This window comes from Brachyhypopomus gauderio, chromosome 1, assembly GCF_052324685.1.
Source record: "Brachyhypopomus gauderio isolate BG-103 chromosome 1, BGAUD_0.2, whole genome shotgun sequence".
NCBI classification, from domain to species: Eukaryota; Metazoa; Chordata; class Actinopteri; order Gymnotiformes; family Hypopomidae; genus Brachyhypopomus; species Brachyhypopomus gauderio.
Window position 1 is genome coordinate 2,553,917 of NC_135211.1, and position 24,333 is coordinate 2,578,249.

At 41.9% G+C, this 24,333-nt stretch overlaps 2 protein-coding genes and 1 long non-coding RNA gene across 7 annotated transcripts; 2 read left to right on the top strand and 1 right to left on the bottom strand.

Annotated features, from left to right (window-relative positions):
* The first annotated feature begins 344 nt into the window (after positions 1 to 344).
* On the top strand, positions 345 to 5,678 carry LOC143516131 (uncharacterized). Its single transcript, XR_013131587.1, has 3 exons — positions 345 to 476; positions 654 to 695; positions 1,033 to 5,678. It is a non-coding gene; the product is annotated as an uncharacterized LOC143516131 (long non-coding RNA).
* A 61-nt stretch (positions 5,679 to 5,739) lies between these two features.
* On the bottom strand, positions 5,740 to 13,313 carry LOC143515832 (troponin I, fast skeletal muscle-like). 3 transcript variants are annotated; one of them, XR_013131543.1, is made up of 8 exons: positions 10,344 to 10,406; positions 9,051 to 9,074; positions 8,676 to 8,712; positions 8,238 to 8,366; positions 7,679 to 7,768; positions 7,379 to 7,555; positions 6,889 to 7,091; positions 5,740 to 5,871 (listed from the first exon to the last, which is right to left on the bottom strand). XR_013131543.1 is itself a non-coding variant. In XM_077007704.1 (7 exons), exons 2-7 carry the CDS (start codon positions 9,056 to 9,058, stop codon positions 7,002 to 7,004), a joined length of 531 nt encoding a protein of 176 aa, XP_076863819.1. In that variant the 5' UTR covers positions 9,059 to 9,074; positions 10,436 to 13,313; the 3' UTR covers positions 6,001 to 7,001. The 3 variants fall into 3 exon arrangements, 2 of the variants coding, with proteins under 2 accessions (XP_076863819.1, XP_076863808.1); XM_077007704.1 differs by lacking the exons at positions 5,740 to 5,871; positions 10,344 to 10,406 and adding an exon at positions 10,436 to 13,313 and having other exon boundaries at positions 6,001 to 7,091; XM_077007693.1 differs by lacking the exon at positions 5,740 to 5,871 and having other exon boundaries at positions 6,001 to 7,091.
* Positions 13,314 to 18,950: 5,637 nt separating this feature from the next.
* Positions 18,951 to 23,518, top strand: LOC143516208 (uncharacterized). 3 transcript variants are annotated; one of them, XM_077007864.1, is made up of 2 exons: positions 18,951 to 19,773; positions 19,858 to 23,518. In XM_077007864.1, the coding sequence occupies exons 1-2, from the start codon at positions 19,160 to 19,162 to the stop codon at positions 20,018 to 20,020; spliced, it is 777 nt and encodes a 258-aa protein (XP_076863979.1). In that variant the 5' UTR covers positions 18,951 to 19,159; the 3' UTR covers positions 20,021 to 23,518. The 3 variants fall into 3 exon arrangements, with proteins under 3 accessions (XP_076863979.1, XP_076863920.1, XP_076864039.1); XM_077007805.1 differs by having other exon boundaries at positions 18,954 to 20,051; positions 23,091 to 23,518; XM_077007924.1 differs by having other exon boundaries at positions 18,954 to 19,517; positions 19,608 to 23,518.
* The last annotated feature ends 815 nt before the right edge of the window (positions 23,519 to 24,333 follow it).

Below are 24,333 nucleotides of genomic sequence, written 5' to 3' on the forward strand. Positions count from 1 at the left end.
CCCATTTATTGACAACACGAAAACAAAACAAATGCTCCTTAAATGTCCAGTGCTTGAAGGCGTCTGTCATTATTGCTGCTTGAGCTGAAACTGAACCGCGCGCTTGCTGCAGCACAGAAACAAGCGGGAAACAGCGATATAGGGCGGGAAGCAATAAAAATATCATTAAATATTTCGCAAAGGTTTTTGTTTATATTTTAAAAATGTAACTAAAATTGTAATTCCTAATTTTTCCAGAAGTAACTGTAATTGAATTACATATTTTCTTATTGTAACTGTAACGAATTACAGTTACACTTTTTTTGTAATTAAATTACGTAACGTCGTTACATGTAATTCGTTACTCCCCAACACTGGTATTAGTTTCACATGTGTCTCGTTAGTGCCTGTGCCTGTGTATTTAAACCCTGTGTTTTACCCGTTGCTGGTCATTGCATGTAGCTCCTGGATGTTTGGTTCTGGTTTCTGCTTTAAAGGTCTGTCTGTTTTGTTTCTGTCTTGTATGTGTAGTTCTCATTCTGTGGTTCTGTTCTGTTTAGTCATTTATCCTGGCATGTTCTTTTCTTGTTTTAGTCCTGTTGCCTTTTTGATTTGTAAGTACCATGAGTTTGAGTGCTGTTTGTGAGCTTTCTGTTTCATGTCTTTGTTTCTAGCTTTCATGTCACCCTGCTTCAGTGTTGGTCTATTTGGATAAGGTATGGTTTGTCTTTGTATTATGTCTGGAAAGCAAACAAACTGACTTGTTTCCTGTTTCTATCCCTATCAGATGCCTATAAAGCAGCCTTTGGATGATTTAGTGATAGTCTCATTGTGGCATAGTCTAAAATGGTCTGAAATAAGTTCATTTCATAAGTTCTGAATTTTAAGTCTGAAATATCGTATCCGCATTTTAGTAGAAATATCTGACTGCTTTGGGTTAGACAATCACAGCTAGAGGTGGCCAGATCCCCCAACATGGGGGATATTCCTTTTAAATATGACACCTCAATGCAACTTGTATGGAGAGGAACTAGTGGTATTCGCTCCCTACAGTTTAAAACAAACATGGAGACATCACAGAGAGCAACAAGAGGAAGTATTCACACTGGAGGAGGACACTACATGAACCTGCAACACTGAGACGGGATCCTGCCACAGTGCAGGGACACACATGTCCTGTGGAGACACCGTCCCACTGGCTGCCCTGAACCGCCACTGTCTTTCAGCCTTCTCTGCACATTCCAGGCTGCGCTGAGCTGTGATCCTAGGACCACAGGCAAATATACAGACATGCATACTGTTTAGTAGGCTAGATATGTTCTTATTGCTAACTTAATTAGTATTGGCGTCTGCACTTTTAATGCAAAAGATAAACAAATTGTGCATTGTGCTAAGTTACTGAATTTTCTTGATTTCCACAAAATGTCTTTTGAGCAGGCCAATGAGACGAACCTCTTTAACCACTTCATTCAGCCCATGAACCCCCCCCCCCCCCCTCACTGTAGCCGCATCTCCCTCTCATGGTCATAATTTTGTGTAGAATTTTGAGGAGAGATTAATTTAATCCAATTTGGAATAAGGCTGTAGCGTAACAAAATGTGGAAGAAGTGAAGCGCTGTCAATACTTTCCAGATGCACTGGATTTGTGCTTGTGTTGACAAGTCAGTAAAACCTCAAAAAGGCTAATTTTTTTTTCAAAGAAATGCTTGTTGCCTCACAGGGTTAGATTTTCCTGATTCCAGTACCTGTGCACCATATTATAGATTTGTTGTTTGAGTTTGGTGTGTTTGGGCTTGGTCTGTGACACTGATACATTTGGCCAGTAGACATGGGCCACAGTCAATGTTGAATCATCATTAGGCTTTCAAAAACCTTGTCTAATTTTTTATCATGACAATTTCAGAAGTGTTTGGAAGTGTTTTCTGATTTTGCGATCCTTTTCAAGTCTCACTTTGTAGTGCCCTCTGCTGGAGTGACTAATGTCAGACAGCACTTCTTTTCTTCCTGTTGGGGACAAAATGGAGAAGAAAGAAAAATGGAGGAGGAGACACAGTGTCCACACTGGGGGACTTTTAGCAGTCTGGGGACTTTTAGAAGGAAATAGGATTATCCTGTTTGTTGATGTTTTAACCCACCGACTCCCCTAAATAATGAAATGTTCATTATAATAGATAGATACTTTATTGTCATTGCACATGTACAACGAAATTGAGCAGCAATCCCAAGGTGCTAGACGTAGACATATAATAAAATAAAAACTGTAATACACAGGTAAAAAAGAAAAAATACAAAATAGTGCTAATTTGTTACATTGATCTGTGAGAGAGAGAGAAAGTGTGTGTGTGTGTGTGTGTGTGTGTGTGTGTGTGTGTGTGTGTGTGTGTGTGTGTGTGTGTGTGTGTGTGTGTGTGTGTGTGTGGATGTGTTCAGTTCCCGCACAGCACTAGGATAGGAGCTGTTTTTGAGTCTTTTAGTCCTGGATGCGATGGACCTGAAGTGTTTTCCCGAGGGCAGCTGCTGGAATAGATGACGTCCAGGGTGGGAGGAGTCTTACAGGATGTTGCAGCCCTACTGAGGCAGTGAAGCTGAACAGGAGTTTCAGGCTGGCCAGTGGGCAGCCGGTGATCTTCTGGGCCGTGTTGATCACTCTCTGTAGTGCTCCCCTTTCTGCTGCTGTGCCATGTTGAGATGCAGTATGTCAACACGCTCTCAATGGCACAGCAATAGTAGGACATCAGCAGATTTTCCTGAAGGTTGTTTTTCCTGAGAACTCTAAGGAAATAGAGTCTCCGCTGTGCCTTCTTGACCGCAGCCATGGTGTTTGTCATCCAGGAGAGATCTTCGGAGATGTATGTACCCAGGAATCTGAAGGAAGGAACTCTTTCCACAGAGTCTCCGTTTATGAATAGTGGTGTGGGGTCTGCACGTTTCCTCCGGAAGTCTATGATGAGTTATTTTGTTTTGGAGGAGTTCAGGGAGAGATTGTTCTCTGCACACAGCCAGTCCCTGGACCTCATCCCTGTAGGCGGTCTGCTCTCCTCCAGATATGAGTCCCACCACGGTTGTGTCATAGACACACTTGATGATGGTGTTGCTGGAATGGGTGGGGGTGCAGTCGTGAGTGTAGAGTGCGTGAAGGTGTAAAGGATCTTTGACAAATATCCAGTTATTTCTTTTGTGGGCTTGTGACTCAAAACAACATCAAGAAGGAAAGGTGTATAGTACTATCATTAAGGAAAAAATGGCACCTAGCTGAATGGTGAACAAGGTAAATAATTTATAAGGTTAATTTTGAGTTGAAGGTGCTTAATTTCGAGAAGCTTATTTCCTTTTTTGTTGTCTTTTTGGTCTGGGCATTTGAGTAAGGCTATATTGTATGGATATTGATTGTGATAAGTGATTGTGATCTTAGTTGTTTTGAAACATGCTCTCATGGTCTGTATTGTTCTGTATAAACGGTAATTGCAAACTTTGTTCTGTTTTGACCATTCTTCAGCTGGGGTCGCTACAAGAGGAGAGGGCTCAACACGCAACCCTGTGGAACTCCAGTGCTAAGTGTTATACTGGAGGAATGATGGCAGCCTAATCTAACAGACTCAGTGCGATTTGTTAAAAAGTCCTTAATCCAAATGCAGGTGGGATGGGAAAGTCCCAAGTCTGTGAGTTTGGTAATCAGTCTGCTGGGGACGACCGTATTAAAAGCAGAGCTAAAGTCAATGAATAGCATTCTCACATAGCTCCCCTGGTATTCCAGGTGTGCGAGTGCTATGTGATGGGCAGTGGCGATGGCATCCTTTGCTTTGTAGGCAAACTGATGTGGGTCAGAGGTGGATGGGAGGATGGCTCTGATGTGCTGTAGATCCAGTCTCTCAAAACACTTCATTATGACCGGTGTGAGTGCTACCGGGCGATAGTCATTGATGCAACATTAATTCAAACAATAATACTATAAAAAATATTTTTTATTTGTCTTCTAAAATCTTCAGTGTATAAAAAACCAATATTTTAAAATCCTGTCTCACCCTTTGAATATGTGGCCATTTTTAATTTTATTATGGTTGTGGCTTCTTTCAGAGGCCTTAGAGTTAAAAGCAGCTGGTCAGGTTTTTGCATTTTCTAGAATTTCAATTTATGTAACACCGGTGTGAGCTCAGAAAGACTGGCAAGACCATCAAGAACTTTAAAGGTTAAAAAAGGATTTTTATGTAGGTGTAAATATGTAGCCAGTGCAGCTACTTGTGTATAGGTGTGATGTGTGTACTACATTTCATAGATATAAGGACTCTAGCTGCTAGGTTGTGGATGTACTGAACATAGTTGATCAATTTAGAAGGGAAATCATAAAAAGAGTTACAGTAATCTATAATGGAAAAAATGAAAGCATTTACATCATCATTGTGTACCTATAGAAATGTTGCTGTTGTTTATTCACATGATAAGACTTATTATGTGTTATTATGTTGAAGGCATCTGGTCATTAACAACAGACAAGCAATTGGAGTGGGGAAAATAAGAGAAAGATTTAAGAATAGCAGTTGGAGCCAGGTCAAGCTAACACAAACAGGAAGATGACTGAGTGATGATGTCAGACACAGCAGAAGAATCAACAGTGGTAAAGACAGACAACTATCATGATTTTGAGGGACTTGATGGATACAGTCATTGTGTACAGTCAGATTGTACAATCACAGTGTACAACCACATCACATTGTACAGTCAATAGCCCTGCTTTAAAAAGCCCTAATGACGTCTATGCAGTCAAAGCAATAAACTCTCAGCTGTTACAAGTTGTTTTGTGATGTGTGACATATGATGTCCAAGATGCATGAGACTCATGGCCAGTAGTGGCCAACACTTTGCTAGCTAACAGCAAATAAACAAGTAAAGCAGATGCAGCCTAGATGGCCTAATACTCAGGGGATGAGGAGGGGAATCGTGGACTCTATTACTGACAGTATATTAACAAATGTCAAAAATCATGACCAATGTAAACAATTCAAAATTCATACAATCAATTGTTGCCATTAATGCCAACTTCAAACAGTCAAGCATTTACATAATAATACTAGTTATTCTGGCCTCTTAAAATAGCACTGGCCACCAGATGTGCTATAATTAGGGTGCCAGAATTTGTCTTGAGTTTGCAGGCCTGAACTCACTGGCCAAACTTAGGCCCAGCACCTCCTTGAGATAATTTAAGAATTACATAGTGAAGGACAAGAGATACAGATGGAGGGATGACCAGAGAAGGAGTGGCAAATATGCTAGACAGACAGGCAGTGTTCACAAATGTAGATCAAATATAGATCTATAAAAAATAATATCCGCTTTGCCATCAGCAGGTCTGAGGATAACACCTTGCAGCTTTAAGGTGTGGCCCTGATGAATGTGAGCATGCCTTGAAAGTTCTTCCCTTATATTTAGTGTTATTGGAATCATCAGAACATAGTTGGTCCACTATATGCAGCACTAGTATGTACACCTGAAGATTGTCATATTTATGGGAGAAGATGTAAGAAGATCTGAGTGTGAAGTTGTAATAATGCCACTGTGGACTGTACTAGGTAAGATCCAGTTTAGTGACAAAGGTCTCGTTTCAGTGTCAGTTTCAGATTAATGAGTTGTTCTGCCCTCTTCTACAATCTAATATATGATGTGTATCTTTGAGGAAGATGTAACCACATATACAATATGGTGAACAATTTTCAATGCTTTACTGTACCTGAAAAACATTTGTTTTTAACCTCTCAAGTAAAAACAGAAACAGATATTTTGATATTAACAATAACAAACAAAATATTACTATTTACTTAATAATGAAAACACACAATTTATATTCCTAACCTTTGCTAATTTTTCACCACAAATTTCATTTAATAATCAGATTTAACCCTGATGAGATCCAGGCGTGGTCTACATTCTTGGGGTCCAGCTGGGTGTGGGGGACCCATTGCAATTTTTGTTAAAATAATCAGCAGATTCAGCCCAATTGCAAGTAAAATAAACAATACATATGTTAAATTAGTTTGCTCTCTTATTTATTTATTAGTTACTTTTTTATTAAAATGTAACACAATAAGGAAATCAATCATAAATCATGCTGGCTGACAGGCTGGTCCTATGGCTAGCTGCTCATGGGCTGGTGCTAACGGAGCTGGCTGCTGCTCATCCTCCTTTTCATTATCAGTATCAGACTCTGATATTTCAGAAATGTGATCCTGAAATTTCCTCTTCTGAATCATCATCAAAATCCTCTGTCTCTTCCAATATCAGCTGGAAGGCAGTCTGAACTGAGAATCGCTTTGCCATCTTTTATAGCATTTTTAGCATTTTTAGCATCATGTCCCCATGATTGGGTGAAACACACACAAACACACACATACACACACACACACACACACATACACACACATACATACACACACATACAGGTCCAGAGAGGAGGGAGGGATAATGAGGGCTGAGAGAAAAGATGCTTCTTTCAGATCTCACCCCTTTGTCTCTATAGAGATTCTTCGTCCACTGTCTGACAATATGCAATCAACCCCTGATGTGACAACCATCAAAAGTGTTGATGGTTGCCCACCCTTGCATGCCAAACACCTCTGTCCTTTGTTTGTATATCCTTTAAAGTCATACAGACGACTATCAACTACCCAACCCAATGTTGATTGCCCACTTTGACTAGCCCAGGGCCCAGTGGACCCTGGACCCTGTATGTAATACAAATGTGAAGGGGGGGGGTACGGGGGGGTGGTCATTGAAAATATTTTCTGACTTATGTTGCTCACGGAAAATGAGCCAAGGACCAATGAATCTCAGTTTGAAAAAAAAAAAATTGTAGAATTTTTTTAAGCTGATTTTTTCAAAATGGGTCCCACAGACCCTTGGACCATATAAGGGTTAAACAAACAATGCATGTCAGGAGTTAGGATTAATAAAATGAAGGTTGAATAAGCCAAAGAGCAGTGTACACAAATAAAGCAATTAATGTAAAATGTAACAGTCTTCAAACAACACGTTTATGCCTCTGATTCAAACATCTTCTTCCTGCCGTCCATGCCTGCCTTATCTTCCACGTTCTTACGCCAGTCACCGACAGACTCCTTCTCCTGCACATGGAGAGAGCACAGTGTGGCATTACTTCAGAAAACACACTGTGGGATCACAAGGGAGGCTAGGGTGATGCTGTGATTAAAAAGATTTTGAAACAAAGGTTGTTGAAAACAAAAGTATTGCACCCCCATGTTTTTATGCCTGTGTTTGTTTAGACCAGCATTCACATGGAGAACAAAATGAACTATGGTGTTTTGACCGTTTTTTTTTTTTTTTTTTAATAAAAAACTTCTTTCTTTTGTGCTAGCAGCTATCAGGAGGGTTAGTACATGTGTCCACCCACCTCCTCCTTGGTCTCCTTCTTGACTTGTTTGAGGTTGGCCCTCAGGTCCATGGACACTTTGTGCTTGGAGCCCAGCAGAGCTTGGAGCATGGCGTCAGCAGACAAGCGGACTTTCTTCAGAACAGGCCTCCTGAACTTACCCTTCAGGTCCTGTACTTTCAACTTCAGATCCTCGATCTGCAAAGGGAGAAACAGATGAATCAGCAATGAGGTGTGTGTGTGTGTGTGTGTGTGTGTGTGTGTGTGTGTGTGTGTGTGTGTGTGTGTGTGTGTGTGTGTGTGTGTGTTTTGAACTGTTACCTCTTTGTCAGACTTTGTGACTTTGCTCTCCATGTCATATCTCTGCTCATCCACACTATCAATCTGCTGGTGCAACTTCCTACACAGATCCTGAAAACAAGCAAACACACATTAACATTTATATAAGTAAGTCATAGTTAAGTCATGGTTCTTTTGTGCGTGTGTGTGTGTGTGTGTGTGTGTGTGTGTGTGTGTGTGTGTGTGTGTGTGTGTGTGTGTGTGTGTGTGTATGTGTGTGTGTGGGTGTTTGTGTGTGTGTGTGTGTGTGTGTGTGTGTATGTGTGTGTGTGTGCACGTGTGCATGTGGGTGTGTGTGTGTGTGTGTGTGTGTGTGTGTATGTGTGTGTGTGGGTGTTTGTGTGTGTGTGTGTGTGTGTGTGTGTATGTGTGTGTGTGGGTGTTTGTGTGTGTGTGTGTATGTGTGTGTGTGTGTGTGTGTGTGTGTGTGTGTGTGTATGTGTGTGTGTGGGTGTTTGTGTGTGTGTGTGTGTGTGTGTATGTTTGTGTGTGTGTGTGTGTGTGTGTGTGTGTGTGTGTGTGTGTGTGTGTGTGTGTGTACCTGCAGTTCCTGCATTGATCCAGGAAGTGAGAGTGATGGACAGTGATCCTCCATGTATCTCTCCTTCTCTTGATCTGCCTCCTCTGCTTCAGCCTCCAAAAGCCCCTGAGCAATCTGGAGCATCAAACTCTGCAGTGCACACACACACACACACACACACACACACACACACACACACACACACACACACACACACACACATCCTCAGACTATGAGTGACCCAGATGGAACATGACAAGGCTTGTTGGCCAGATCCACAGACCGGCCTGTGTTGGGCCAGTGGGCCGTGACTACAGCAGAACTTACCTTCAGATAGTGGTCCAGTGGGCCGTGACTACAGCAGAACTTACCTTCAGATAGTGGTCCAGTGGGCCGTGACTACAGCAGAACTTACCTTCAGATAGTGGTCCAGTGGGCCGTGACTACAGCAGAACTTACCTTCAAATAGTGCCGGCGGCTGGATGTCATCTTCTTCCTGTTAACAGAACAACATGATTTTAGCTGAGAGAGTAAGTTGAGTCTCAAACTATTTTAATGTCTTTAGTATGTAAAACTCAATTCACAAGTGCTGACATTTCATTATTTTTACTCTCCCTCCATGAAAAGGTTCATTGGTAATTATGTTTTTATTAAATGTATTACCAGATACAATATATTTTCAGGTCTCTTACACCGCATTAGTTCATCCATAAGTAATGGAATACTACATTTAATTGTATGAGATAAATAAATAATTAAATTATGAATTATTTCTGGTTGTTTTTGTGAGCGATTGAGGAGCTGAATGCAGATGTGTTGAATGCAGGTACTCACTCAGACATCGTAGCTTCTGTCTCCCTTTACAATGGAGAAAGAGAAAGAATGTGTGAAATAGCAAACATTAAAAACACAGCTCCATTCTCTGCTGTACTAAACAAACCGTATAAGATGAAGGAATCAACTCTGTGAAAAGGTAATATACTTTGTGTAATTTTAATAATTTGGAATAGATACTGTTTGTGTGTGTGCGAGAGAGAGAGAGAGAGAGAGAGAGAGAGAGAGAGAGTGAGAGACAAATGGGGTGGGAAGTATGAAATGTTGGTGGGTGTGTACATGGGGACCAGATGTCATCTGAGTAAAGGTCATACGCCCACACACACAAACCACCCAAGACCCCAACAGCTGAGTGTGTCCTGCCATCTCAGGAGTTTTCTTGCTCTGAGATGCAAGCTAAAACTTTAAATGAATCTGTGAACTACCACTAAACACTTATCACTCACACACACACACACGCACACACACACACACACACACACACACACACACACACACACACACACACACACACACACACACACACACACACATACACACACACACACACACAGACACACACACACACACACACAGATTCAGGATTTTCTTTATAATATGTCAAACATAAGGAAAGTCTCTGTTGCTTTTTACTTTCATGTGAGGTTATCAAAGGTCAAATGGTCTTTTATATGCATGACAAACTTCATAAGAAAGCTAGTTTCACTCTAGATATTAAAAATACCGGAGAAATGTAAGTCGTATGTCTGAAAGCTCTGCTTGATCTTTGGCTCACTTTCTTGCTCTTTTCTTTTTAAGTGCAAATAATTTATTAGATACTTTAAAAAAGTTTCATTTCAAAGTGAACTAGAAAGAGGATGTGTTTACTGTATTATCAATGCATGCTTTGTTTTTTATGAATAATAATTCTAGACCTTTACTTAAGTCACACTATTGCAGTCACACATATATATTTAGCATCACTTAAATATGTTTAACTGCAGTTATTCTGCGAAATTCGGTACAACGGAACATAAGTTGCAGATCACTTTGTCAAGTCAACCCTTCAAATTAAAAACAAAACAGGAAGTAACATCTCTTAATCTGGTTGGTCATAAGCTTTTCTTCAGGAACCCAACAGCATTGCCTTCCTCTTTGTGTCAATGCCAACTATTATTATGTGGCTTTCATTTAATTTTTCCTCTGGTTTCCTTTGCGTGCGCGTAAGCTTGGTTATCCGCAAATGCTGTGTGTTAAAATAGGAAACCTAAGAGCTATTAAACGGCTCTGATGGTACAATGAAGAAAAGCTCACCTTTCAGCAGAGACACACGAAGCAGATCAGATGAAATATGTGGCTGCAAGCCAGAGGGAACACTGCCATTAGGTGGGTTTATATAGACAAACCTGTTCTAATTATGGATAGAGATCTCTCCTTAAACCAATGAACAACGTGCTCCTCCAATACCCCTAAGTTCACTCAGTGTTTGTCCTTGTGGAATCTGTGGGGAGGGGACAGAGAGGTAACAGCTGAAAGCAGCGTGTCTTTGGAGAGAAAACAGCAAGAAACAGCAGGAATGTCTTGAAGGCCCAAAGCCAATTGGAAAAAAAGCAGGAAGTTTCTCTTACTTGATCTGAAGAAGTTTCATTGAGGTTTCTTAATTTCTCTGATGTGGTTAAAATGAATGAAAAATAATAATAACAGTGTGGACACACAGAAGGCCAGTGGGATAAAACCAGATCCTTCTGGATCACACATGAGCAGAAAAGTTAGTATAAAGGCACAGTGGTAGATTTCAGAACAATCAAGTTATAATGAAATTCATTTAAAGCACTTTTAACAACAGGCATCATAAAAACAACCTTATAAATGACTGTGAATGTGTTCACACCAGTCCTGGAAACAAACTGACTAACCCAAACATATTCAAAACATCAAAAAAGTTGGGGCCCCTGGAACATAATAACCACGTGGCTGGTATAGTCTACACACACATCTGTGCTGAGTGTGGGCTGGAAGTTCTGAGGTCAAAGATGTTGGAGAACGGCTGAGCTAAGATCCTGTGGGACTTCCAGATACAGACTGACAAAATGGTGATGGCTGACCAACCAGACATAGTGATGGGCAAAGAACTGACAAGGGCCTTAGTGATGGGTGTAGTGATAGATGTAGTGATGGGTGTAGTGATGGTGTAGTGATAGATGTAGTGATGGGTGTAGTGATAGATGTAGTGATGGGTGTAGTGATAGATGTAGTGATGGTGTAGTGATAGATGTAGTGATGGTGTAGTGATAGATGTAGTGATGGGTGTAGTGATGGATGTAGTGATGGATGTAGTGATGGATGTAGTGATGGGTGTAGTGATGGTGTAGTGATAGATGTAGTGATGGATGTAGTGATGGGTGTAGTGATAGATGTAGTGATGGGTGTAGTGATGGGTGTAGTGATAGATGTAGTGATGGTGTAGTGATAGATGTAGTGATGGGTGTAGTGATGGTGTAGTGATAGATGTAGTGATGGGTGTAGTGATGGTGTAGTGATGGGTGTAGTGATAGATGTAGTGATGGTGTAGTGATAGATGTAGTGATGGTGTAGTGATAGATGTAGTGATAGATGTAGTGATGGATGTAGTGATGGGTGTAGTGATAGATGTAGTGATGGGTGTATCAATCTCAATATCAAAAAGAAGGAAGATGAATAGTTTGATCAATACAAAGGGCTGAGAGAAGAGCTAGAAAAGATGTGTGCTCTGTTCGAAATAGTCTACGAAATTCTACTGACGTACTGCTTGGGCCCCAAATCAATATGCAGTATGCAGTATGCAACCAAAATAAATTTTTCCAGTACGCGAAACACCCCCGGATACATACTACTTCCGCAAAATATTCCAGTACGCAAACAGAGCTATCTTCATGGTGTACTGCATCCCATCATGCAACGTGGCCACTTTCATACCATCAACACAGACAATTTGGTGAAAATAAATGATACATTTATTTAAAACAGACTATTCTAAAATCCAATCAACAGGGATCAGTATATTTACAGTGAAGTCTCAGCATCTTGTGTGTGTGTGTGTGTGTGTGTGTGTGTGTGTGTGTGTGTGTGTGTGTGTGTGTGTGTGTGTGTGTGTGTGTGTGTGTGTGTGTAAAAAGGGGAGGAGAGTAAATGTGTGCGTGCGCTTGTGCGCGTGTGAGGAGGAGGGAGTTGTTCCATGACAACGCTGGGCAGGGCCATCTTGGTTGACTTTGTGTTAGAACTTCCGGTGCTGCGGATACGCTGATACCGATTACAAGCAAAACGACAACAAACACAAAATGACTAGCATAATATGTTCAGTTAGAGCAGAGGTGGCCAACCCGTCAGAGACCAAGAGCCACAAGAGACCAAATTATTAGCGGGGGGATGTAAAATGGACACAAATTAAGTATTAAGTAAAAAAACAAGCACAAACTTCGATATAAACATAAGTCGTGATATGCTTCAGGACTTTGTCACGGTTGGAGCACACTACGAGCTCTGTTATGTACACAACTGTTGTTTTCTAGGTAAAAAGTGGATAAACTCCGTTATCAACACTCGTTACAACGCCACTGACCTGCGCTCACCTTTAGGAAGAAGAGAACAGACAGTGTCAGTAGTTTTTAAGCCTCCCTCAGTCGTGTGCGGTGCCTTTGCTGCACCTCGTATGTGGTTTATTTCCAAACGTGTGACAGAAGAACCGCGTCTCACCAACGAGACTCAAAGCACAATCTCAATATCACAGATTCTTAATGCCGCTAGTCTCCCGTTTTCCACTACGCCGGTTTTAAAAGTATTATTGGCTCGCTGGGCTTGTAAACAAACCGCGCAGCACGAAGATGTAGCAGTGTGTCGCCCTCAGAGCTGATGAGGTAACCGGGACACGACACACACCGTTAGTGCAGGTGAGAGCGGACCGGCTGGGGAGCCGCATGAAACCAGGCAAACAGCCGCAGGTTGGCCACTCCTGAGTTAGAGGGTGTCACAATAATTGGAAGAAGAGGAAAACTTGGCTTGACCAACAGTGTTACGAACACAGCTCGAAAAGATCCGAGTGTTGTGGGGTACCTTATAACTTGTATCCACCGCCTTCCAAAGAAGAGGACCTGTGTCTAAGGCTGAAGGCGCTAAATTTAAAACATCCACCCAAACGTCCATACGTCTGCTCTTATCATTTTGTGGAGGGGAAACCAACACCAGATCATTCTTATCCCGAGAAATGGCTCGGTTATGAAGCTCAGATGAAGCAAACGCGTTGGGTGCTTGTGAGGCTATCAGATAAGTAACTATTTTATCAGTGGCCACATCTTTTCCTTGCATTCATTTAGTAATTTTAAGTAATTAAGTAAAGAAGTAAATAGACAAGAATGCCTATTTTATGAAAAAAACATTAAAATATAGTAGTGTACACTAATGCGAAAATAGCTGACCGGAAGTTCTAACACAAAGGCGGAAGAAACGCACACTTGAAAGTGGGCGTGGCGAAATACAAGGCAACTAAAATGGCGCCGACTTTAAACAGTAGAGCAGCGCGACTGTATGTTAATGAGCTCAGCTGGTTTATTCCAACGTGGTCAGAACAAAGAGTAATGGAGCTGGCTTAATAACTAAAAATTAATGTGGTGTGTCTGAGCCTGGGGGAGTCAGTTATCAGCAGAAGATAAAGACATGGAGAGATCACATGCATAACTTGCATGGATAACTTTGTGTGTACAAATCTTAATGAACATTAAGTTGAACACACATTGAAAATGTATTAACAGAAAATAGTCTATACTTCAAATAATGATGCCCTTTTATAAACTATGCCCAGCAGTTAGACTCTCACATGTTGAGATTACAGTTTTTCTCAGTCGATTTGGTTCATTTCTCACATCATGGTTTACATTGGCATCACAACTAGTGCATTTCTCAAAACAGTGCAAACAGCAAAACTCAATGCAACACCTGCAAAATCACATACTTCACTCAAAAATTCTTTGTTTTTGCCTCAAAATCAAATATTTAGGTCAATCAATTTGTCAGTGCCATCAGAATATCTAGTCTGTGTGCCATTGCCTATGAACAAGGCAGTCAAAATACACAGTGCAGACTGTATATTCTGATGCAAACTAGCTAAGCTTTTGATTTCAAGAATGCTGCACATTCTGTGGTATATCAAATACATGGTACACACATACAAACTTACATGGAACACAAAGTTTCACATGACTGTATGTGGGAAACTGATAGCAAGAAATTGGACTGGAATCAAATTTGTACAGCAATATTGTTTGACGGTATTGTTAGCATTGCAATTTGTTGACAAAAACAAATCTGACTGAAATTCAGAAAAGACTGACCACTGACTGGAAAAACTATTCTACACATTCAAATCAACAAACAACCTGAGCACATACAGCCTCCTATTGCTGTGTGAAAATAGAACCTCTGCCTGCCCCCCCCCCCCCCCCCCCCCCCCGAGCTAGCCTTGATATCAGGTATAAGAATGCAAAAAAAAATAAATTGAATAACATGTCAGAATTTATGTCAATGTGCAGCATTACAGAAGAGAGCACATTTCTGAATTATACACGTTTTCTCTATGAAATGTTTGAACGACTGAAGACACAGTTGTTCTTCCAATATTCAGCTGCACCCAGTGACCAGCTTCAGCCATTGTGAGACCATGACTTACATGTAAAACATGGTCCAAAATTGTAGCCCTTATTTCACTGTTTGTCCCCTCAGCCTTACACCACACAGTCTTACCCATCTACACCATAGTCTTACTCCTCTTCTTGGCTGTTCACCCTGTACATGTCCTTATCTTTCCATTATGAGACTTTGTGATACTGCAGTGTTTAGCGTCTATAAATGTTTGCCAATTACACCTCTGACCTATGGTTGAGACCATTGGTTGATCTAAGCTTTCACCAATACCCTTTCTTACTGTAACTGAATGGTCACTTGCAAACAATTTTATGAAAGCCCATTCCCGCCACCTAAAATAAAATAAAAAAATAGCTAGTATCTCGAAATAACGACTTAGTATCTCTAAATAATGACTTAGTATCTGTCATGGTGAGGCGGCCCCCTACCGGCCGCCTCTGTCCACAGCGGCTGTTGTTGTTGTTGTGTGACGTCATGTGTGTCCCTCAGGTGGGCGGAGCCCGTGATCCATCTAACCTGAGGGTTGTTTGTTTGCCTATATATGTCTTGTCTTTGTACCAGTTGACCGCTGGTCATTATATCCTTAATTTGGATCTTTTGCACGGGTTTTGGTTTGCACACTTTCTATTAAACCATCCTTTTTCCCTGAGACTTGGCGTAATCGCTTCCTTTTCAGTTGCTCACACCGCCCGTCACAGTATCTCAAAATAATGACTTAGTATCTCAAAATAATGAGATAGCAATTTACTTAATAATGAGAAAAATATATATATATGTGCTGTTTTTTTTATTTTAGGTGGCAGGAATGGGCTTCCATACAATTTAATCAAATTAGGATAAATTACCAAAATGTAACAAAAAAATAAACTAAATAAATAAATGTAAAATGATGCCTTAGAGATTATGACATGTTCAGCACTTTTGCATATTATGACCTAGGCGATGACCTAAAGACTAAATGTTTTGGAGGGTAAGACAATTCAACAGACAATCCGTACAACACATTTTGATAAACATGTCAAAAGCAACTAATAATGTAAAAAACAACAGACAACTGTCCATGTCCATGTCCATGTACAAAAGCATTGTTAAACACAAGGAGAAATGCAATTATGATGTGCACAAGTGACAAGGAGATGTGGAGACTGAATGAACAGTTTTGAGAATTTCAATTCTGATCTGAGAAATGAACCAAACCGAATCGTAATTTGGGCTCGTTGATGAAGTAATACGACTTTCAGCCATTTGCTGTTAGTCGTACCAAAGTTCGCATGGGCTCTGTTCAAAATAGACTACTACATACTGGATACTGCATACTGGACTCAGTATATACTGGATACTGCATACTGGTCCTCGTAGTAGTATGCAGTACAGTTTCCAGTATGCGACAAAAGCAAAGCACACTACGGGGTCACGTGATCGTAGCGTTGCATGATGGGATGCAGTACACCACTAAGATAGCTCTGTTTGCGTACTGGAATATTTTGCGGAAGTAGGTCATCCGGGTATGTTTCGCGTACTGGAAATTTTCATTTTGGTCACATACTGCATACGACATACTGATTTGGGGCTCGATCAGTACACCAGTAGTATGTAGTAGGCTATTTCGAACACAGCCATGGTTTTACCGAAGAGGGAGAGAAATGACGGAGCCTCCCTTTCTTCCGTCAAAGCAAGCTAGTTCAATGTGTTGCCAGTGGTACTGCCACCTGCTGGTTTAGCATGGTACTTACAGTGCCATTGCCTATGAACAAGGCAGTCAAAATACTCAGTCATGTTGTCAGTGCAACTATAAGTCACAGTCAGTGCAGACTGTATATTCTGATGGCAACTAGCTAAGCTTTTGATTTCAAGAATGCTGCACATTCCGTGGTATATCAAATGAAACAACATGTGTTACACACAAAATACAAACTTACACAGAACACAAAGTTACACATCACTGTATGTGGGAGACTGATAGCAAGAATTTGGACTGGAATCCCCAGAGACCAGATGCAGTCATTTTGAGACCATGACTTACATGTAAAACTTGGTCCACAATTGTTGCCCTTATTTCACTGTTTGTCCCCTCAGCCTTACACCACAGTCTTATCCTCTACACTACTGTCTTACCCCTCTACACCACACAGTCTTACCCCTCTACACCACACAGTCTTACTCCTCTACACCACACAGCCTTACCCCTCTACACCAGTCTTACCTCTCTACACCACACAGTCTTACTCCTCTACACCACACAGTCTTACCCCTCTACACCACAGTCTTACCCCTCTACACCACACAGTCTTACTCCTCTACACCACACAGTCTTACCCCTCTACACCACACAGTCTTACCCCTCTACACCACACAGTCTTACTCCTCTACACCACAGTCTTACCCCTCTACACCACAGTCTTACCCCTCTACACCACATAGCCTTACCCCTCTACACCACACAGTCTTACCCCTCTACACCACACAGCCTTATCCCTCTACACCACACAGTCTTACCCCTCTACACCACACAGTCTTACTCCTCTACACCACAGTCTTACCCCTCTACACCACAGTCTTACCCCTCTACACCACACAGTCTTACTCCTCTACACCACACAGTCTTACTCCTCTACACCACACAGTCTTACCCCTCTACACCACACAGTCTTACCCCTCTACACCACAGTCTTACTCCTCTACACCACACAGTCTTACCCCTCTACACCACAGTCTTACCCCTCTACACCACACAGTCTTACTCCTCTACACCACACAGTCTTACCCCTCTACACCACACAGCCTTACCCCTCTACACCACACAGTCTTACCCCTCTACACCACAGTCTCACCCCTCTACACCACACAGCCTTACTCCTCTACACCACACAGTCTTACTCCTCTTCTTGGCTGTTCACTCTGTACATGGCCACGTGTTTCCATTATGAGACTTTGTGATACTGCAGTGTTTAGCGTCTATAAATGTTTGCCAATTACAGTAAAGGTTCATGAGACGCATCTCTGACCTGTGGTTGAGACCATTGGTTGATCTAAACCTTCACAAATTCCCTTTCTTACTGTAACTGAATGTTCTCCTGTTAATAATTTTATCAAGTTAGGATAGAATTACCAATATAACAAAAAAAGTAAAATGATGCCTTAGAGATTATGACAACATGTTCAGCACTTTTGCATGTAATGACCTAGGCGATGACCTAAAGACTAAATGTTTTGGAGGGTAAGACAATTCAACAGACAATCCGTACAACACATTTTGATAAACATGACATAAGCAATTGATAACGTAAAAAACAACAGACAATTGTCCATGACTATTTGCAAAATGTATAAAAGCATTAGCAAAATGTGAAACAATGAGAAATGCAATTATGATGTGCACAAGTGACAAGAAGATGGGGAGATTGAATGAACAGTTTTGAGAATTTATATTCTGATCTGAGAAATTAACCAAGTCGACTGAGAAAAACTGTAATTGTGTATTATTGCAGTAAATGAAGCCCTTGTTGTTGTGACGGAGAATTTCCATGACACCCTTCTAGCCTGACGATCCTCTCACAAGGCTTTGTTTACGTGGAGACGCAACGCTGCATAAGAGGCATTTGTGCTTTTGTGCTTTAGATCCAGGTTCTGAATCAATCCCAAATACAGGCCATCTAATCTGGATTTTTCCAATTCTGACAAACTACACGCACTACATAAGCAATGTGTTTAACACGGGTGCAGGCCTCTCCTCTCTCTCGTGGCTGTAGGTTTTGGGTCTGGAGGCTCCATGACCACCCCGCCCCCCCAATGAGTGTTAACATCCAAGATCTCCCTGCCGTGTGTATAGTCTGGTATAGTCTGGCTTGGTGTTAACACTGGCAAACATGGTCTGCATAAGCTTAAGGAAACCAGCCACAGTCCAGATCTCATAAATAGAACAAGTGTTTGTTCAGGGGGTGTTGGGCATGTCAGGAATTGGAAATAAGTTCTGCACTGAAGAGCGACACCATCTGCAGTGTAGTCATCGGGGCAGCATGTGAGGGAAGGTAACACCCTGGGGTTACCTGTAGCGTCCTTTACAAAGGTAGACTGAAAGATGTCCAACAGGTCCTCAACCTTTAATCAGTAACACACGTGCAGTAACACACACAGTCGTCAGGTTAGTCAGTAACACACGTGCAGTAACACACACAGTCAGGTTAGTCAGTAACAAACGTGTAGAAACGGCTTCCTGCTTCCTGTCTTCACGACGCACGGCAGCACGCTCGCACGCAAACGCTGATTCACTATCAAATTAGCATAGCTTAGCTATAGCCTAATACACTTACATTAAACACTACGATTCTAAATCAGTGTAATACATTTACCGACATCTAATTATTTTATCTAATTTCTGTTCCCTCCTTCTGTTCTCTCCCTCTGTTCTCTCCCTCTGTTTCTCTCTTTCTCCCTCTGTTTGGTCTCCCCTGTTTTTCATGGCTACCGCGGAGGAACGGGCTCTCGTCAAGCTCGGCTCGGAGCTGGAGAAGTTGGGTCGACAGATCGAGCGTCTTCTGGAGAAGCAAGCGGAGCTCACCCAGGAGAAGACCAGGCTCGAGGCCGCCCGCGACGCTGCCTACTCGGCCGTCTCCACTCCCTCGTCACGGCGGCTCAGCGCGACCGCCATCTTGACCCGTGCTCCAGGCTGGGAGCGCCAGCGAGGACGCGGAAGGCAGCCGGCGTCGTCACCCCTACCTCAGCCGGACTTCTCCTCTGCGAACCCGTTCGAGGTGCTCAGCTCCGGGTCCTCCACCTCGCCCTCACCAGCGCCGGCACCAAAGAAGAATAAAGGCGGTATCCTCGTTATCGGCGACTCGATTACACGACACTTGAAGGTCGATCTGCCAGGGTCAAAGAGAAACCCCACTGTGTCCTGTTTTCCAGGCGCTCGTGTCCTGGACGTGGCCAGGCGGCTTCCCTCGGCGCTGAAGCAGCGAGATGACTTCGGCACCGTCGTCCTTCACGTGGGGGCTGTCGACACCTTCGCCCGGCGCAGCGAGATCCTGAAGGACCACTACCGCTCGCTTCTGGACACCGCACGGAAGAAGACGTCGGCCAGGCTTGTTGTCTCCGGTCCGCTTCCAACATTCCGGCGAGGGTGCGAGTTGTTTAGCCGTCTTTTCTGTCTCCACAGCTGGCTCCGGGACACCTGTGGCAGCGTCGGCGTGGACTACGTCGACAACTGGGAGAGTTTCCGTGAGCGTCCGTCACTCTACCGCCGAGATGGACTTCACCCCAGTCGCCTAGGCTCGGCAGTCCTCTCCCGGAACATCGAGGACGTGCTACGCCGAGCCTGACCAGCCACAACAAACCACGCAAATCAGCTAAGTAGAACTTACTTCCCTAACTACCAAACCATTGAGACTGTGTCTGTTAGCCGTGGCAGGTATAAGAATAACAGGGCGATATGTTTTAAAAATCTAATTAAAATTAAATTAAATAATCAACGCGAAGTAAGCAGCAATATTAAGCTAAGGCTAGGACTTTTAAACATTAGATCGCTTGCATCAAAAGCTGTGATAGTAAACGAAATAATCACAGATAACAGACTAAATGCACTCTGTTTAACAGAGACATGGGCTAGAGTGGACGAATATGTAAGTTTTAATGAAGCAGCTCCTCCTGGATACAGTTATGTTCATCAGCCCCGTATCACAGGGCGTGGAGGTGGAGTAGCCACAATATATGACATAGATATAGGTTTTACTGTAAAACCAACCACCTCTATTAACTCATTCGAGGCTCTGATAGGTGAAATAGGCAATAATCTTATAGGCAATAAAACAAAGCTTAAACTAGTGACCATCTATCGACCGCCGGGTCCTTACTCAGAATTTCTTAAGGAATTTGCTGAGTTTCTTTCGGAAATAGTCTTAACCATCGAGAGATTTGTAATTGTGGGTGATTTCAACATTCATTATGAAAATGAATCAGACCCACTGAAAATCGCGTTCGACTCCATACTAGATTCAGTAGGTATAGCCCAAAATGTGACAGGGCCTACCCACCGCTGTAAACACACCTTAGACTTAATACTTACTTACGGATTAAACATAGAACATTTGGCAGTCATCCCCCAAAATGACGCCATTTCAGATCATTCCCTACTAATATATGAAATGGCTTTATACGATGTACATCAGATGCGCCATACAAAAACCATGCGCACTATCACATCCGACACTGCAGCAACATTTATAAACTTACTACCAGAGCTACCGAACACTATGCCACTGCAGCCCAATGAATTAGAACAGGCAACACAACAGTTTTATTACACACTCAGCAATACCTTAGACAGTGTAGCTCCAGTTAAAACAAAATTAATTAGGGAGAAAAAGCTTGCACCATGGTATGACGACCACACCCGTCTTCTAAAACAGGCAGCTCGAGCAGCGGAGCGAAAATGGAGATCCACCTCACTAGAAGTGTTTAGAATCACATGGAAAGACGCCATAGTCAAATACAAACATGCCTTAATAAAAGCTAGAGCCGCATACTATTCCACACTAATAGAAAACAACAAAAATAACCCTAGATTTCTCTTCGCGACTGTATCAAAACTAACAAGAAATATCAACGACACTAGTTCTAATACAACACTTACACACACTAGCGATGAATTTTTAAACTTTTTTAATAATAAAATAGATAATATCCGACTACAGAGTCATAATACATTGCAGCCTAACCTCCAATCCAACCCCAGTAGTTTAGTTATTAGTAACTATGCATCCAAAAATATTACCGAGCTAAATGTCTTCGATCCTATATCGCAAAAAGAGCTCACAACACTGATTAATTCATCTAAGCCTACATCATGTATATTCGACCCAGTTCCAACCCGTCTATTTAAAGACCTACTCCCAGCCATTGCAGGGCCCTTACTTAATATGATTAACTGTTCCCTTAACCTAGGGTACGTGCCCAAACAATTAAAATGCGCCGTAATTAGACCCTTGATTAAAAAACAGAATCTAGATCCGCAGATTCTAGCCAACTATAGACCCATTTCTAATCTCCCATTTATCTCTAAAATTTTAGAAAAAGCAGTTTCCAATCAGTTAAACCACCATCTCCAATCAAATAGTATCCATGAAAAGTTCCAATCAGGATTTAGACCAAACCACAGCACTGAAACAGCTTTACTCAGGGTAGTGAATGATTTACTAATATCGGCCGATAATGGGCTAGTCTCGTTCCTTGTACTGTTAGATCTTAGTGCAGCTTTTGATACTGTAGACCACAACATTTTGCTGGATAGACTAGAAAACACGGTAGGTATTAAAGGAGTCGCACTCTCCTGGTTTAGATCATATTTGACTGACCGCTTCCAATGTGTAAGTGTTAATAATAAAACCTCTAAATCTGTGCAGGTTAAATACGGTGTCCCACAAGGGACAGTCCTAGGACCACTTCTATTCACACTGTACATGTTACCCCTAGGCGAGATTATGCATAAGCACGACATCAGTTTCCATTCCTACGCAGACGACACTCAGCTATATTTATCGGCAAAACCCGATGATTTAGGCGCAAACAGTAAAATAGAGAAATGTGTAGAAGAGATTAAACATTGGATGGCGTGTAACTTTCTAGCACTAAATCCCGATAAAACAGAATTAATAATAGTTGGGTCTAGGGCTGCGAGAGACAAGATACATAATGTAGCATTGAATCTACATTCTTTTACTATAACCCCCAGCGCAGAGGTAAAGAACTTGGGCGTCACAATAGACCCAGATCTCTCGTTCAATACACATATTAATAATATAACTAGGGTAGCGTTCTTTCACTTGCGCAACATTGCCAAAATTAGAAACATATTAAATACTAGTGATGCAGAAAAACTAATCCATGCATTCATATCCTCTCGTTTAGACTATTGCAACAGTCTCTTAGCTGGATGTTCTGGTAAATCGATAAACAAACTCCAGCTGGTTCAGAACGCAGCAGCACGAGTTTTAACAAAAACTAAAAAGTTTGATCACATTAGTCCCGTACTATCGTCATTACACTGGCTGCCAATTAGATTCCGTATTGACTATAAAATACTTTTATTAACATATAAAACGCTGCATGGCTTAGCTCCAGACTATCTTAGTGAACTTATTGAACAATATAACCCAGCGCGTTCACTTCGCTCACAGGACGCAGGGTTATTAACTGTTCCTAGGATCAAAAAGATCACAGCAGGTGGAAGAGCCTTTTCTTTTAAAGCTCCACAATTGTGGAATAATCTTCCTGCCTCTATTCGGGACTCAGACACAGTCTCAATGTTTAAAACTCGATTAAAGACTCATCTGTTTAGTTTGGCCTTTGATTAATTTGTTACATATTTACTACATCTCGTATCTTTTCTCCAAGGTTCACCTGGAGAGTAACACTGCAGTCGGAGCCTACAATACCAGCATCGCTGCTCCGACATGGAATGAAAGCCTGGCGTTCATCAACAGACATTTACAATGACAATATCAAAACCCAGAACTTTCATTTTTACCTTTACTTAGTCTGATTGTGTGATTTGTGTGTGGCTTGTGTATTTGTCTGTATTTTGTGTAATTTGTGTGTTAACGGGCCGCCCAATGGAGGATGGGTTCCCTTTTGAGTCTTGGTTCTCCCGAGGTTTCTTCCTATTCCCCACCATCATAGGGAGTTTTTCCTCGCCACTGTCGCCTTTGGCTTGCTCATTAGGGTTCTGGACCCATAGTATTGTTAACCTTTTAAATCCTGTAAAGCGCTTTGTGACATGTGTTGTGAAAAGCGCTATACAAATAAACTTTGATTTGATTTGATTTGATTAGTAACACACACAGTAGTCAGGTTAGTCAGTATCACACGTGTAGTAACACACACAGTAGTCAGGTTAGTCAGTAACACACGGGCAGTAACACACACAGTAGTCAGGTTAGTCAGTAACACACGTGTAGTAACACACACAGTAGTCAGGTTAGTCAGTAACACACGGGCAGTAACACACACAGTAGTCAGGTTAGTCAGTAACACACGTGCAGTAACACAAACAATAGTCAGGTTAGTCAGTAACACACGTGCAGTAACACACACAGTAGTCAGGTTAGTCAGTAACACACGTGCAGTAACACAAACAGTAGTCAGGTTAGTCAGTAACACACGTGCAGTAACACACACAGTAGTCCGGTTAGTCAGTAACACACGTGCAGTAACACACACAGTAGTCAGGTTAATCAGTAACACACGTGCAGTAACATACACAGTAGTCAGGTTAGTCAGTAACACACGTGTAGTAACACACACAGTAGTCAGGTTAGTCAGTAACACACGTGTAGTAACACACACAGTAGTCAGGTTAGTCAGTAACACACGGGCAGTAACACAAACAGTAGTCAGGTTAGTCAGTAACACACGTGCAGTAACACAAACAGTAGTCAGGTTAGTCAGTAACACACGTGCAGTAACACACACAGTAGTCAGGTTAGTCAGTAACACACGTGCAGTAACACAAACAGTAGTCAGGTTAGTCAGTAACACACATGCAGTAACACACACAGTAGTCAGGTTAGTCAGTAACACACGTGTAGTAACACACACAGTAGTCAGGTTAATCAGTAACACACGTGCAGTAACACAC